At 29.4% G+C, this 16,456-nt stretch overlaps 2 protein-coding genes across 2 annotated transcripts; one reads left to right on the top strand and one right to left on the bottom strand.

Moving 5' to 3' along the window:
* The first annotated feature begins 3,032 nt into the window (after nucleotides 1–3,032).
* On the top strand, nucleotides 3,033–4,913 carry LOC119687415 (histone-arginine methyltransferase CARMER-like). The gene has a single exon (XM_038101715.1). It carries the CDS (start codon nucleotides 3,084–3,086, stop codon nucleotides 4,911–4,913), a length of 1,830 nt encoding a protein of 609 aa, XP_037957643.1. The 5' UTR covers nucleotides 3,033–3,083.
* A 1,754-nt stretch (nucleotides 4,914–6,667) lies between these two features.
* LOC119687414 (probable histone-arginine methyltransferase CARMER) lies at nucleotides 6,668–8,497 on the bottom strand. The gene has a single exon (XM_038101714.1). The coding sequence runs from the start codon at nucleotides 8,444–8,446 to the stop codon at nucleotides 6,668–6,670; it is 1,779 nt and encodes a 592-aa protein (XP_037957642.1). The 5' UTR covers nucleotides 8,447–8,497.
* Between the last annotated feature and the right edge of the window lie 7,959 nt (nucleotides 8,498–16,456).

Below are 16,456 nucleotides of genomic sequence, written 5' to 3'. Positions count from 1 at the left end.
TATTATTAGCGATTTATAAAAAAAAGGCTGTATTGCTTTATGTCATTTTTCTCAAAAACGTATTAGAATTGTAGTAATTTGCTCCTAAAAGGCGCAACACAAGATCAGATCATTAGTTAATGAAGATTAACTCATCCGTGTGATTAGATTATAAGCCCTCTTGTCAATCAGTTCTACAATTTTTTGCTTAAAATTCGTATTAGTTGTTCGAATTATTTACGTTTAATAATTTATTTAACAAAAATTAGCATATAAAATTAGTTTTAAAAATTTTATAAACTAAAATAAAACGTTATAATAATTTATATGAATTATATAATTAAAATAATTAATATATATAGATTAAATAACAAAATTTAATAATTATATATTAATTTAAAAATAGGTTTTTTGAACAGTAGTGAACTACAACAACAGAAATTCATGTTATATTATTTTAATTAATCATATGTTGTCTTGGAAATAATTCTTGTATATAATTATTAGTATATAATAATTTTTTCGTAATTTTGAGACTGCAATTACCAGGATTCGAACTCGTGCCCTGCCAAATTTGAAGCTCAGAGTCAGCGCACCTTAACCAACTTAACCAGTCAGCACAAATTAATTCAATAAATTATTTATAAACTATAAAAATAATTCATAATTATTACAGTATGAGAGAAGTTTATCTGCTCTAACAATTTTGATCAATTCCAAAGATTCCAAAGACTTGATATAAAAGCATTTTTACAAAGTTTTATTAATAATTAAGAATTTAAATATGATATTACACTCTCTATGCTTTTATATGGGTTAAAAAAAATTAAATTAAATTAAATTAAATTACTTAATTATTTTAAACTATTTTCTAAATTATATTTCAATATATTATTTTATTTATAAATTTTTATTTTATACAAAAAAGTATTTGTTAAACTTCGTACCTACAAATGAAAACGTTGTTGGTACGCTGTACGCATTTGTTCCAAATGCATTTAGTTTCAAATTAAATACACATATATATATATATATATATATATATATATATGTATGTATGTATATGTATATGCATATGTACTTGTAAAATTGAAACAAAATTGAATTAAAAAAAGAAAATCTAAACGTAAGTAACTCGCACTTAAAGTGCTCAAGTTTTGAAGTTTAATTTTAACAGCTTTTAATTACACAGCATTTGCATGCATACTCAGCTCAATAAACTGAACAAATCCGCTTTGGCAAGTAAACGCCTTTCACTATTATTTAACGCTGAAAGGCCAACTAAAGGCATATGTGCTCCAAATACCCATTAGCGGTGTTAAGTGCGTTGGTGCAGTACTGCGAACCAATTTCACTGGTTGAAAGTGTTAATGCACATGCAATGAGCCAGTTGCGGATGCAGTGCGCAACTGGGAATACTGGCAACTGGGTGCTGGGATTTCTGTTGTAAGTGAAAGTACCAAATTAATTTGGATAAAGCAACAAATTAGCCAAAAGCTGTGCAAATACGCAGAACTTTTTGCTGATTTAGTTCTGAGTTGGCCCTTCCGAAGGCAGTTCTCATCCATGCCATTTGAATTACAAAATACATTTTGCTGCGGGTATTAAAATTTTAATTTCGAAACATTAACAAAATCGACACTCAAAATATATCTACATATGTATTTATAAATAGCGTAATACATATTTATAACGTGCAAATGTGGAATAAAGTTTGTCTAGCAAAATATTTGTGGGTAAAACTTTATTTCATAAACTTAAAATCAAATTTCTGGAACATATGGTGGAACTGCTAACGTGTTTATTGGAAAATATATATTGCCAAATAATTTAGGTGTAACTAAAAATAGATTTTTAAATATTTTTGAACATTTCACACTGATTACTGACTGACATTATGCAGATCTTATAAATGAAAGGAAATTAAACCCTTTCATTTGCAACTCCAACAAAAATTATATGGTTCCTATTGTTCTAGCTAAAATTTTCCTATTGTTCTACCAATAGCGCAAAATGACTAATATTAAGTGTGTTCCCGAACAAAACACACGGATGTTTGTTATATTGGATTTTATCGAACTTACGTTCCCATACATAAAAAAAAACAGTGAAAATTAAAAAACGTTACGAATAAATTTTAACACAGGCTTTTTGTAAAATTTTTAACGCAATGGATTCACTGAGTTGATGATTTATCAACGCACCAGATATGATATTTTTTAGATATCCGCAAGAACACCAGCTAATTCCAATTTTTGTTACGCGTTTCTTATAATTGAAATATATTTTAAAATTCAAATTGTTTAAAGGAATAATATATAAAGATACATTCATAAAAATAAAATTAAAACAAAAAGTTTTACCTAAATATTATTTTTCTTCTTCAACTTCCTAGCTTATATGCAAAACCATACACAATACACAATCAGAATTAAGTTTTAATCAGCTACTTTGGTGATTCAAGTTTGAAACTTCACTGCAGTCGAAAGAAAGAATTATAAAGGACCATTCAGATTTTCGTCATTTTATCAACTCGATATCATCAATAACGAGTTGTCGAGCCATTTCTAAATAAATATCACAATTCATCTATTGATATTCTACGTTTATCTGTACTTTACTTAGTGTTATGTACTCCAGAAACTGATAAGATAGTAGTTTCATGCTTTTTCTAGTCATAACCATAAAGGCTTGTCATGAAGATAGTCAAATCAGATCTACTACTATAGTAGTACTATAGTACTATTTTGATACTTATGGATCAATTTTGTAGGTAACATTTTATGTTATATATATTTGCTTCTAAAAGACATAATATAATAAGATATCAAAGACATCATGTAATATCATATATCTTGCTCTAATTTTCAAGCTCTTAATTTATTGTACATCAAAACCAACAACAATTTCAAAATAAAAAAATACAGAACTGCTTGTTCCATTTCTGCGATATTCCGCCTAGCAACAATGCTTACTTCACATACTTTGTTTTCGTATATATAGGAATAGTTATTTCTATTCCTTCAGTCTACACATATTTACCTGACGTTTGTTAAAATTTTCAGTATTTGTTGTGAGTTTTATCATTTATATATTAAATATATATGGTAAACAAGATGGACATGGAGAATATAATGTGCATGTCAACCAATGTGGACAATAAAGTTGATGATGTCATCACCACAATGAATGGAAACACTGGTAACCACGTTATTGCTCACTTAAATACTTGGGTGCCTCCGTCTAATTCCAATATGCTCGATATCTACAGTTTTTGTAAGGTTATTATAAAAAAATTTACTAAAGACGCGTGTTTGGAACAAATATATGAAGGTACTTGTACTATTTTCTGCCAGTATGATAGTATTGAAAATGTCGTTGTGATAAGAGTTGGTAGCGATGCTGACACCTCAATAACATTGAAGGAATATAAACTCAATTTTGATAACAATATCTGTGGTATTGGACAAAAATCATGTATTCTTAATATAGATTATGAAGATATTGTGTTTTGCTTTTCATCTGAAGATAACTATAAAGACTTCAAATCATATGTTGATCTTGTAAGAGAGGCTCAGCGAGAAGCGGTTTTTGAACAACATATTGAACACACTGAAGATTCTTCCATTCCCATGTATTTTCAATCGAACGGTTCCCTAATGCAACAACAAGACATTATGGAAGACAATGTACGCATAAATACATATAAGTGTGCCATAATTGGAAATAAACAGGATTTCAAAAACAAAATCATATTAAATATTTGCACTGGATCAAGCATTTTATCATTTTTTGCTATTCAAGTTGGTGCTGCTAAAGTTTATTCAATTGAAACAGCAAATATGGCTCGGTATACTCTGCAATTGGCTGTGGCAAACAAAGTAGAAGATAAAATAATAATTTTAACTGGTGAAGTCAATGAAATAGATCTACCTGAAAAAGTTGATGTTATTATTTCTGAGCCAATGGGGTATATGCTGTACAATGATCGTATGTTAGAAACATATCTATATGCTCGAAAATGGTTAAAAGTTGGCGGTAAAATGTTTCCAACTCATGGTGAATTACATGTGGCACCATTTTCAGATCAATCGCTATATTCAGAACTATGTTTTAATGCGAATTTTTGGTATCAACAATCATTTCACGGTGTCAATTTAACTACATTACATAAAGCAGGAATGAAAGAATATTTTAGACAGCCTATTATTGATACATTTGATATTGAGATCTGTTTGGCAGATTCAGTTAAACATCTGTGTGATTTCCTGAAAGATAATGATACTGATCTTCACAATATTAATATTCCATTAGAGTTTAACATACTCCAAACTAACGTATGTCATGGTCTTGCATTTTGGTTTGAGGTCGAATTTTGTGGTTCTTCCCAGAACGTGCGGCTATCAACTTCACCTACTGCACCTATGAGTTACTGGTCGCAGATGCGTTGCTTATTGCCAGTTCCAATTTTTGTTAAACAAGGTCAAATATTAAAAGGTCAAGTTGTACTAGTAGCAAATCGCACACGATACTACAATGTGACCGTCGACTTATATCTTGAAGACACGAATATATCCTCTGGAAATACACTTGACATGAGAAATCCATACTTTAGATATGTTGAAACACCTGTGAAATCACCACCCGGTACTAATGCTCAAAGCAATTCAGCGCAGTACTTGTCCGAATCAGATGCTCAACGGAGAACCACAATAATAAATGGAGAACTGGATAATCACATTTGTGATATTACTAGTGATGGCGCAAGTAATGCTACCGGTAATGCCACTAGTGATTCCGCTAGTGATGCTACTAGTAATGCCACTAGTGATTCCGCTACTGATGCTACTGGTAATTTCACTTGTGATTCCGCTACTAATGCTATTGGTAATGCCACTGGTGGAGTTGGACACGTTAAATTTGCTCATGAATGAAATTATTATGTAGACAACTTAAACAATTTTGATAATAAAGGACATTTCTTTAATAAAATGAAAACAATTTTTGTTTATTAATTTTTTGCTAATTGCTTTTTGTTTTTTGATGGGTAATTAGTAATTTAGTAATTTAGCAATTGGTTTATTATGGTTTATAATTTCAAATTTATTTCGTGTAGTGAAAATATTATATTTGAACTTATATTTATGTGGGACAATATCTATAAATGGTCTGACTTTGTATACTACTAATAATAATAATTTCAATAGATACTGCCGACAATAAATCAAATACTACTTAACTAGATATCATGACGATCAAGAATATACCAGGATTCTCAATAAGATCGCTGATCGAACCTGAAATGGAAGCTTTAAGTTGCATTTTGTTTCAGATCATGGGCGATGTTTGCAGATATGCAGAAGTAGTTAACATTGTTAACTATTTCAATGCAACCAGATTGGTATAAATGTCATGAAGATTGAAGATTCTATATAATATATATTCTATATATATTTCCTGATTAAATAAAGACCATCAATATTGGGAACGTTTTTTGGTCCAAAAAACTTAACTAGAATCGTGAGACAATATTCCCATTTTCTACATCCACTGAGATAGACGATGTTAAGTAAAAATTTGTCCAATACAAACCATCACTCAAAATATTTTGAAAATGTTACATAGCTGAAATCATATATATTACTTATAATATCATAAATATTCTTTAATTTGAAACTTAATATAGTTCTGTAACTTAATAGGTTTAAGAGCTATGGTGGTACAAATCCAATTTCTTAAAGTAATTTTCCTCTATCCGCACCGTTTTTCTAGAAATCGATACGTAACTCTAACAAGTTATATCTAAATAATATAATAAAAAAAAAAAAAAAAGTTGATATATGTAAAATATATTCATTGAATACTTCTCTATTCGTTTTACGTCTTAATTTTACCGTGAACTGATTTTTGTATTTGTAATTATTTGGGCAGTCATATCATAGTAAGATATAGCGTCACATACTGCAAAAAATCATTCGAAAACTGTAATATCTTGAATATTTCCAGGATCAGTGCTGCTTTAACTATTATTAGAGCTATTGTAATTCGTAAGTATTTTTACACGAATGTATTGAGAAATATTAAAAATTCCTTTAACAGACATCACCGCTCAATACATTAGAAAAGGAATCCCTTAGCTTGAAATTTGCCCTCTTATAATTAGCAATATGACAAAATACTCTTCTCCATTCTCCCTCTGGAACGCTGTCTCTTATATTAAACGGCAATACATTCTATACGAAAAAGTGTAAGAGGCGCTTGGGAGGTTTCAACGTCTAGCAAAAAAATTAAACGCAAACCTGTAAAATATGGACTCTTCTTGAAGTCAGGACATAAAAGAAAACACATTTAAGCTACTATATTTACAAATACAAAATTTCAAGTTTTCGTAAGTTAAAATTGGAGTCAGGTTACAGTTCAAGATTATTATCATAAGCAGTATACAAAGTCAGACCATACATAGATATTGTCCCACATAAATATAAGTTCAAATATAATGTTTTCATTACACGAAATAAATTTGAAATTATAAACCATAATTAACCAAATGCTAAATTACTAAATTACTAAATTACCCATCAAAAAACAAAAAGCAATTAGCAAAAAATTAATAAACAAAAATTGTTTTCATTTTATTAAAGAAATGTCCTTTATTATCAAAATTGTTTAAGTTGTCTACATAATAATTTCATTCATGAGCAAATTTAACGTGTCCAACTCCACCAGTGGCATTACCAATAGCATCAGAAGCGGAATCACAAGTGGCATTACCAGTAGCATCGCTAGTGACATTACCAGTAGCATCACTAGCGGAATCACTAGTGGCATTACCGGTAGCATTACTTGCGCAATCACTAGTAATATCACAAATGTGATTATCCAGTTCTCCATTTATTATTGTGGTTCTCCGTTGAGCATTAGTACCGGGTGGCGATTTCACAGGTGTTTCAACATATCTAAAGTATGGATTTCTCATGTCAAGTGTATTTCCAGAGGATATATTCGTGTCTTCAAGATATAAGTCGACGGTCACATTGTAGTATCGTGTGCGATTTGCTACTAGTACAACTTGACCTTTTAATATTTGACCTTGTTTAACAAAAATTGGAACTGGCAATAAGCAACGCATCTGCGACCAGTAACTCATAGGTGCAGTAGGTGAAGTTGATAGCCGCACGTTCTGGGAAGAACCACAAAATTCGACCTCAAACCAAAATGCAAGACCATGACATACGTTAGTTTGGAGTATGTTAAACTCTAATGGAATATTAATATTGTGAAGATCAGTATCATTATCTTTCAGGAAATCACACAGATGTTTAACTGAATCTGCCAAACAGATCTCAATATCAAATGTATCAATAATAGGCTGTCTAAAATATTCTTTCATTCCTGCTTTATGTAATGTAGTTAAATTGACACCGTGAAATGATTGTTGATACCAAAAATTCGCATTAAAACATAGTTCTGAATATAGCGATTGATCTGAAAATGGTGCCACATGTAATTCACCATGAGTTGGAAACATTTTACCGCCAACTTTTAACCATTTTCGAGCATATAGATATGTTTCTAACATACGATCATTGTACAGCATATACCCCATTGGCTCAGAAATAATAACATCAACTTTTTCAGGTAGATCTATTTCATTGACTTCACCAGTTAAAATTATTATTTTATCTTCTACTTTGTTTGCCACAGCCAATTGCAGAGTATACCGAGCCATATTTGCTGTTTCAATTGAATAAACTTTAGCAGCACCAACTTGAATAGCAAAAAATGATAAAATGCTTGATCCAGTGCAAATATTTAATATGATTTTGTTTTTGAAATCCTGTTTATTTCCAATTATGGCACACTTATATGTATTTATGCGTACATTGTCTTCCATAATGTCTTGTTGTTGCATTAGGGAACCGTTCGATTGAAAATACATGGGAATGGAAGAATCTTCAGTGTGTTCAATATGTTGTTCAAAAACCGCTTCTCGCTGAGCCTCTCTTACAAGATCAACATATGATTTGAAGTCTTTATAGTTATCTTCAGATGAAAAGCAAAACACAATATCTTCATAATCTATATTAAGAATACATGATTTTTGTCCAATACCACAGATATTGTTATCAAAATTGAGTTTATATTCCTTCAATGTTATTGAGGTGTCAGCATCGCTACCAACTCTTATCACAACGACATTTTCAATACTATCATACTGGCAGAAAATAGTACAAGTACCTTCATATATTTGTTCCAAACACGCGTCTTTAGTAAATTTTTTTATAATAACCTTACAAAAACTGTAGATATCGAGCATATTGGAATTAGACGGAGGCACCCAAGTATTTAAGTGAGCAATAACGTGGTTACCAGTGTTTCCATTCATTGTGGTGATGACATCATCAACTTTATTGTCCACATTGGTTGACATGCACATTATATTCTCCATGTCCATCTTGTTTACCATATATATTTAATATATAAATGATAAAACTCACAACAAATACTGAAAATTTTAACAAACGTCAGGTAAATATGTGTAGACTGAAGGAATAGAAATAACTATTCCTATATATACGAAAACAAAGTATGTGAAGTAAGCATTGTTGCTAGGCGGAATATCGCAGAAATGGAACAAGCAGTTCTGTATTTTTTTATTTTGAAATTGTTGTTGGTTTTGATGTACAATAAATTAAGAGCTTGAAAATTAGAGCAAGATATATGATATTACATGATGTCTTTGATATCTTATTATATTATGTCTTTTAGAAGCAAATATATATAACATAAAATGTTACCTACAAAATTGATCCATAAGTATCAAAATAGTACTATAGTACTACTATAGTAGTAGATCTGATTTGACTATCTTCATGACAAGCCTTTATGGTTATGACTAGAAAAAGCATGAAACTACTATCTTATCAGTTTCTGGAGTACATAACACTAAGTAAAGTACAGATAAACGTAGAATATCAATAGATGAATTGTGATATTTATTTAGAAATGGCTCGACAACTCGTTATTGATGATATCGAGTTGATAAAATGACGAAAATCTGAATGGTCCTTTATAATTCTTTCTTTCGACTGCAGTGAAGTTTCAAACTTGAATCACCAAAGTAGCTGATTAAAACTTAATTCTGATTGTGTATTGTGTATTGTTTTGCACATAAGCGAGGAAGTTGAAGAAGAAAAATAGTATTAAGGTAAAACTTGTTGTTTTAATTTTATTTTTATGAATGTATCTTTATATTTTATTCCTTTAAACAATTTGAATTTTAAAATATATTTCCATTATAAGTAACACGTTACAAAAATAGGAATTAGCTGGTACTCTTGCGGATATCTAAAAAATATCTTGTCTGGTGCGTTGATAAATCATCAACTCAGTGAATCCATTCCGTTAAATATTTTACAAAAAGCCTGTGTTAAAATTTATTCTTATCTTGGATAATATTCGTAACGTTTTTTAGTTTTCACTGTTTTTTGTTCGGGAACACACTTATGGTAATATTAGTAATTTTGCCCTATTGGTATTTTCATACCGGAAAGCTGCTAAATTAACTAATCAGATATTTTATATAAAACTTAGCACAAAATCATTAAAAAAGTACTCAATTTTTAAAAAACCTATAGTTCTACATTTTATTGCGAAATCTTTTATAATTATATTAGTTTGATTCATTGGCATATGTTGATAAAAATTAATATTTGAAAATATTTATTTATTGCATGATTTAAAAAATTTGCATCACATTTCAGAATTCTGTATAACAATGAAGTAATTTTTCATAATTCTGTTAAGATAAATAAATAGATGAGGTAAATAGAAAAAAAGTTTTTTTCTCAGTTTAATTGTTTTAATCAGTATGTTTTTATAGTTCTTTTTTTTGTAAATGAAACCCTGTTTTCCCAAAAAATTTTCTAAAATTTTCTAAATTTGTACATATTTCCTGTCATTTTTATACAACGTCTATATAGTATAATTTTTGACATTTTCCAACTATTCAATTACGAGTGTAGTTGATCTCTAACGTGTTAAGCTCTATTACCGCAAGTGAAGTTTTTGTGCTAAGTTTTTTTATTGTACTATATTGTGTGAATTAGTACTTATCTATATTGACATATTTACAATAAATATTATATATAGATCTTGCTGAAACTTGGATTCAGATAAGTTTCATATTTGTTTGAAAATATAAGAAAAAATTTTACATCTGGAAAAAGGTACGACCATTTTTTTTGATTCTTGATTTAAGGTTATGGTATATTTATTAAATGTATGTATATATTTTTTTATTTATATATATTTAAATATATGTACTCATGTAAATATAAGAACTATTTTTTGTGCTAGTTTTTATATTAGTTTTGTATTCACTTTGTGTGAGCGCAGCATAAAATTAAGTTAGCGTGAAAAATCAGGAATATCATATCTTTGTAGTATAGTCGGTACATTATTTATATTTAAAGTTAATAAACTTTATTATTTATTTTCACATTTTTTATATATTCTTTATATAATTATTATTTTTACGATACATATATATTTTACTATTAAAAAAAAAAGATTTTATTCACCGTTTCCGTAATGTATTTACATATTGTATTCAATAATTGTTCTCGGGAAGTCGTTTTTGAAAATTGAGGTTATATTGAAGTAGAAAAATGTGAAGTACAATATAAGTGCACACAAACAGACGATTGAGGTGTGCAGGTACAACGGTGCAACGGTACAACAAATCAGAGCTGCTCAGTGGGCGCCATGAAAGATGCTTTCGTTATATATTCGCAATAGGAAATTTGTATTATGGAATCATTCGTTGACTTAATATTGCAAAGGCAAAATTATTATTATTTCTATCAATAGAAATCAGTATTATCCACCAATATATATTTTAAAGCTATGGATGAGAAATTGTTCTACTGGAATGGGACTCATAGCTTCGTCGATGTAAATATTATTTATCAAAGACATATTGCATGGGATATAGTTATACAATCTTCGATAATCGATAATCGATAATTGTTTATGGGTTTTTGTTTATTAATGAATGGTAAAATTTTTTAAATTGTTCTGACACATTTGACTGCATAGTCAAATGATAGATATCATTTGATTGTTTGCTCTTGTTACAATGTACACCTAACCATCGACACTATTTCGTTCTTCTCTTTGTATTAATATTAATATAATTAATAGAGAGTTCGCTTTTAAAACATATTTTAAGATAAATTTGATTATAGAAGTATGAAGTATTTTTATTTTTGAATTAACTGTTTTGAATAATAGATATATATATATTTAAGACTGGTTATGAAATACTGGTTGAAACATTACACTGGTTACTTACAGTTTTATATGATTCTTCAATATGGCTAAACAAGGAGGCAGGGTATATAGTGCCTTTACAACACTCAGTACAACAGTACTCAACTCTAACACAGTTTCATTTAAGACTGCTAAATTCCTGTCGGTGCATTTAGTATTTGTCTTTATTCCTTTATGGTCTTCGGGTGAGGGTATCAGAAACGCCAACATCCTTGTGGTTCCGTATCCTTTTAAATGTACTGTATTCGCTTGATGTTTTCACTATTTTTTTTATTTTCCTGTGGACTTTTGCATTTATTTTCCTTGGCTTTCAAACTTTATTTCGTTGTTTTATAATTTTGTATTGTTTCTCGTTTTGTATCTATAAAAAAATTTTTTGATTTAATTTATTATTTATGCATTTCGCTAAATTTTATTTTTTGCTGCGGATGAAATTTATTTGAGATTAGTAAATTTAAAACTGCTTAAATGCATTTTAAACTCTTTATTATAAAACAAATAATACGCAAACTAACTCGATTATTCCATGAAATTTGAGTGGAACTTCGAAACCATGAATAACTTTTTAATATATTTTAAACGTGAGCGTACATTTAACACACAATTTTGTAGTAATTTACTACGAATATCATATTAAATAATATGGTAATAATATATGGTAATAAAATATGGTAATGAAAATTAATTGTTTTGTTTTACATATATAGTTGATTAATTTAATATATTGCTGAACGGTTTCCTAATAAAAAATTTGATGAAGGTACTAAAACTAGAGATAATTATAAGGATGTCTTCCAAAATAAACAGTACTATTATAAATAAAAAAATCAAATTGTTCATTTCTAATGCAATATAGACATTTGCATGCTTCAGAAAGTGTTTTAGACTGTCAGACGTTAGACCGTCTTCAGACCATTGTACATAAACCGTTAGAATGTCTTCAGTATTCATAAAACATTTTTCATTTATCAGCAAATCAAGCCTGTTTCCAAATTAAGTGAATATGAGTGTGGTTGATGAATGGTCAGAGATGAATGGCCTTACTAGAAATGCCTTTTTATAGAAAGTCTTGTTTATTTTCGTAAGCACTTTTCGTCTTATAACAATATATAAATTCGGGCTTATAAAAAAACCTGACTGTGTCATATCCTAACATAATGAGATGTATAATTTTGTTTAATATTTATAAAATTTTAAATAGAAATTTTTCTAAAAAATGTTCTTATCAGTTAATTGTTTAAATCAGGGCTGTTCAAAGTACGGCCCGCGAGTTTAACTAAAGTTTGTGCGGCCCGCGATTATTGCTTTTAATCTATTACAATCACGCAAATTTTCTTTTAGTGTACTGGAAAACCCACGTTATTTTATTTTTATGATATACCAAATAAATGAATTTAAACTAATAAATTAATAAAACTAAATTTAACATTATAACCATATTTATAATGTTATAATGTATTTATAATAACAACTATGAACGTATGTATTTGTTTCTGCGACCCTTCAATCTGTACACTATGTTGGCACGCGATCACTCCTGGTCTGGACAGCCCGGGTTTAAATGAAACATAAATATTTTGAATTATTTTTAAAAAATATATATTATTGTTTCGGCTATAGTCTATAGTCATCTTCCGTGTACTGATATAACAAAATTATTTAACTTGAATTTTTTGAAATTTCTGTTAGTAAAAAATGAAGAATATTTTAAAGTCGTTGACAGTTTTTGTGTTCTCTATTTCGTGTACTTAAGTATAACTAAAACATTTTCTGATCCTGTTTTTTATGTACAGAACTTGGAACAATATTTTCATTTTGTAAATTGATTAAATTAATAAACTTGTGCAAACAAAAAGGACATGATTCCAGCTCCAGCTCCAGCTCTGAAAAGTTTCGTGCATGCTAAAGAGTTAATATATTTAAGCGACTAAAGAGTGCAGGACATCGATGCTTGTTATCGTTTTGCATAGAAGTAAAGAATAAAAAGGTATAAAGGACCAACAAATATATTGCATATAATAAAATTACAAGGAAATGGAAAAAATGGAGAAAAAAAAACAATGGAAACACTTTCGACAAAACAATTTAACTACGAATACCAATGAGTGAGCCTTACTGTGCTTAGCAAGCAGCCAAGAGTGTCACTCTAAAAGTAATACAAACTACAATTTTACATGTTGTAAGTCAGAGAAATAAAAGTAGTAAAAAGGACTTTTCAGGGTAAAAAAGTATGCAATGTGCACACAACAACAAAAAAAAACGTTTAGTAAAAAAGGACACAAAATAAAGATGATAATGGCGATGGCAATGGCAATGCTGTGCAAAAGCAAGAGCAAAAGCAATTCCTTTTCGATGGATACATTAAACGTATCAGTGCCCGCAGTAAAGTGAGTCAAGTGTGAAAGGGACACACTTCCACCATAATATTATATACTTAAATTGTGTGTAAATTGCAGTAAGCTGATCCAAGAAGATCAGCTACGTACACTCACACGAAATGAAGTTATAAAAATACAGTAAAATGGAGTATAATGTCAGCAACAAGCACATATGTTACTCATACGCACGGAGCTTAGCGCTGTGCTTGCTTACAAATTTATCCTCACACTTTAGTTGGAGTATCTTGGACTGAAGTCAGTTTCAAAATACTCCGCACCGAACCACACGGTACAGCATGGCACATATATGCTGCATATTTTCAATTTTCTTGCTTGTTTGAAAAGCAATTTTGCAGTTTAAGTAGTGCCAGCATCGATGAAAATTGAATTTAAAACAGAATTGCAGCAATATGAAATATATCGATAGCAGCTTCATAGTTTAATGCAAGGACTCGAGACTCGAGACTCGAAAAAACTTCAAAAGAAAAGATGAGAATTAAGTGTTAAATATATGTAAAGAAATGTAAAATAAAACAAAAAAAAAAGAATGCAAGAAAAAATTAAGTAAAATTTTTATGAATTCCGTGCGCAATTCGCATTTCAATTTCTCCATTATGATTTTATGTACTCATGCCACTTTATTATTGTTCAAGCAGACAATAATGCTTAGTCAAAATGCTCGCATACCCAGCGAAGAACACAGCCAGATACTGTTACATACTCTTACATATTACATACCACATTTAAGATACATATGTAGTTACATGGATACTTAAGTATTTGTTCAAATGTTCTAACGAATGTGCCATTTATTTTTTTTAAACACTCATAAAAGCTGACCTCAGCAGCACGTGGCACATTTAGGGACACAAACGCACAGCTCGTAACCATAAAGCTGACGCTGAATTTAAAATCTCACGTGTGTACTATTATCAATACACATGTACAGCTAAGCTCCTTTATGCAAGTAAATAAATGTAATATACAATATAAATCATTTCTGCTATATACAGCATTTTGAGTTCAGTAGACAACTGATAATATGTCCTTTAACACTGTTTATGAAGTAAAATATTGCCCCATTAGTTTTCCAAAATTTTAATTGAGAGCATATAGTTACATATGGTATGGGGGGGGGGGTGAATTTTGGGTTATGCTAAGGACCCTATGCACTGCGACCAGCTTGATCTATTGTGCACTATAGTAGCAGCAGATAATAGCAAAGATAAGGAGTTAAAGAAAAAAGGATATGAAGTTAGGATGACTTTTGGAGCCCTATTGATAACGATCTGTAAACCAAAACAACTATATTCCTTACTAACATATAGCATATAATAGAAGATAGTAGCAAAGATAAGGAGTTGAAGAAAAAAGGATTTAAAGTTAGTATAGCTTTTGAAGTTCTATTGATATTGACCTGTAAACCAAAGCAGCTATATTCCTTACTGACATATAGTATATAGTAACAGATAACAGCAAAGAGAAGGAGTTAAAGAATAAAAGATATATAGCTAGGATGGCTTTTGGATTTCTATTGATAATGACCTGTAAACCAAAGCAACTTACTTACTTACTATTGCTTACTGAGATAAATGGAAAAGCTATCACATAGTGTTAAATCTATTTAATTATCATTCACTCGAATAGTGTTTAATAAAGCTGTTGTGTGATAACTTCGGTATTAAAAACTTTTAAAGTTTAATAAAGAAGTTAAATATCAAATATATAAAGAGCATAAATACAAACATTCATATAATAAAGATGGTTGCAATGGCAGACCATTAGATAACATTCCATTCCTCGTAAGAACTCTTAAGGTGGAAGTATATAGATTAAATTTATTCCGTCGAATTTAGACAACAGTCTGATAAGCTGTCAAAGAAATACTTTCCTAAAAACCTAATTCTTCTGGAAGTCAAAGGCAGGCGTTCACAGAGAAATTGTTTAATGGTTTCTTTTTCCCGTAGGTAAGGAATCTGAAGTAAGGATTTTGAGGAATGTACAGATTCTCTGCGTAGGTTACTATAACTCAATGAACAGAAAGAACTGCAGTAAGCTTTGTAACATTCACATAATTTAATTATTATATTAATTAATTTATTCTGATTTTTATTGAGAGATTCAAGTTTTATCAATAATTATGAAATGTTACGTGAAGATCAACATTGTAAAGTTGTGAATTCTTTGTAAAATTGCACCCAAGAAAGGTGCTTTACATATAGTAAGTGAAAATATGCATAACAGATGACTGTATTAAAAGTAATCATAAAATTTTTGTTGTTGTTTTCTTCATTACTCTTCGAACCCTTTTATTATGTGAAATTGTTTTTAAATTTTTTTAACTTTGTTTGAAATTATTTAAACATCTTTATATTTTTTTTACTTTTATGATTATAAATAAATAATACATCTACTTTTTACTAATGTTTTTGGGAACAATTCTTCATAACATATATTTCCAAATCTTTTCGTTGAGATACTAGTGTATTTTGTTCCATAATGCAATTTAATTCGTTGACTATTAAACGTGATGTAATACAGCACTATATAAACCTTTGATGTGCAGTAAAAGAACATAGTTATTGTTATGAATTATTTCCACCATTTCTTTCTGTTATTCGGTTTTGAATACTGTTGCCTTAAAAATGGCACTCCGAAGCTTCTGATACATTGTTGGGTTCATCAAGTTCTTATTATACGTTGTAATATTTATTGAATGTAACGAATATAAATAAATTTTTTTTGCCGTATTACACGCTAGTAAA

This window comes from Teleopsis dalmanni, chromosome X (assembly GCF_002237135.1).
Source record: "Teleopsis dalmanni isolate 2A chromosome X, ASM223713v2, whole genome shotgun sequence".
Taxonomy (NCBI): Eukaryota; Metazoa; Arthropoda; class Insecta; order Diptera; family Diopsidae; genus Teleopsis; species Teleopsis dalmanni.
Note: the sequence above shows the minus strand (reverse complement) of the source record. Positions and strands in the feature narration are given on the sequence as shown.

Excerpts from the sequence above, each read along its gene's own strand:
- LOC119687415 (XM_038101715.1), top strand. The coding sequence starts at position 3,084 with ATGGTAAACAAGATGGACATGGAGAATATAATGTGCATGTCAACCAAT.
- LOC119687414 (XM_038101714.1), bottom strand. The coding sequence starts at position 8,446 with ATGGTAAACAAGATGGACATGGAGAATATAATGTGCATGTCAACCAAT.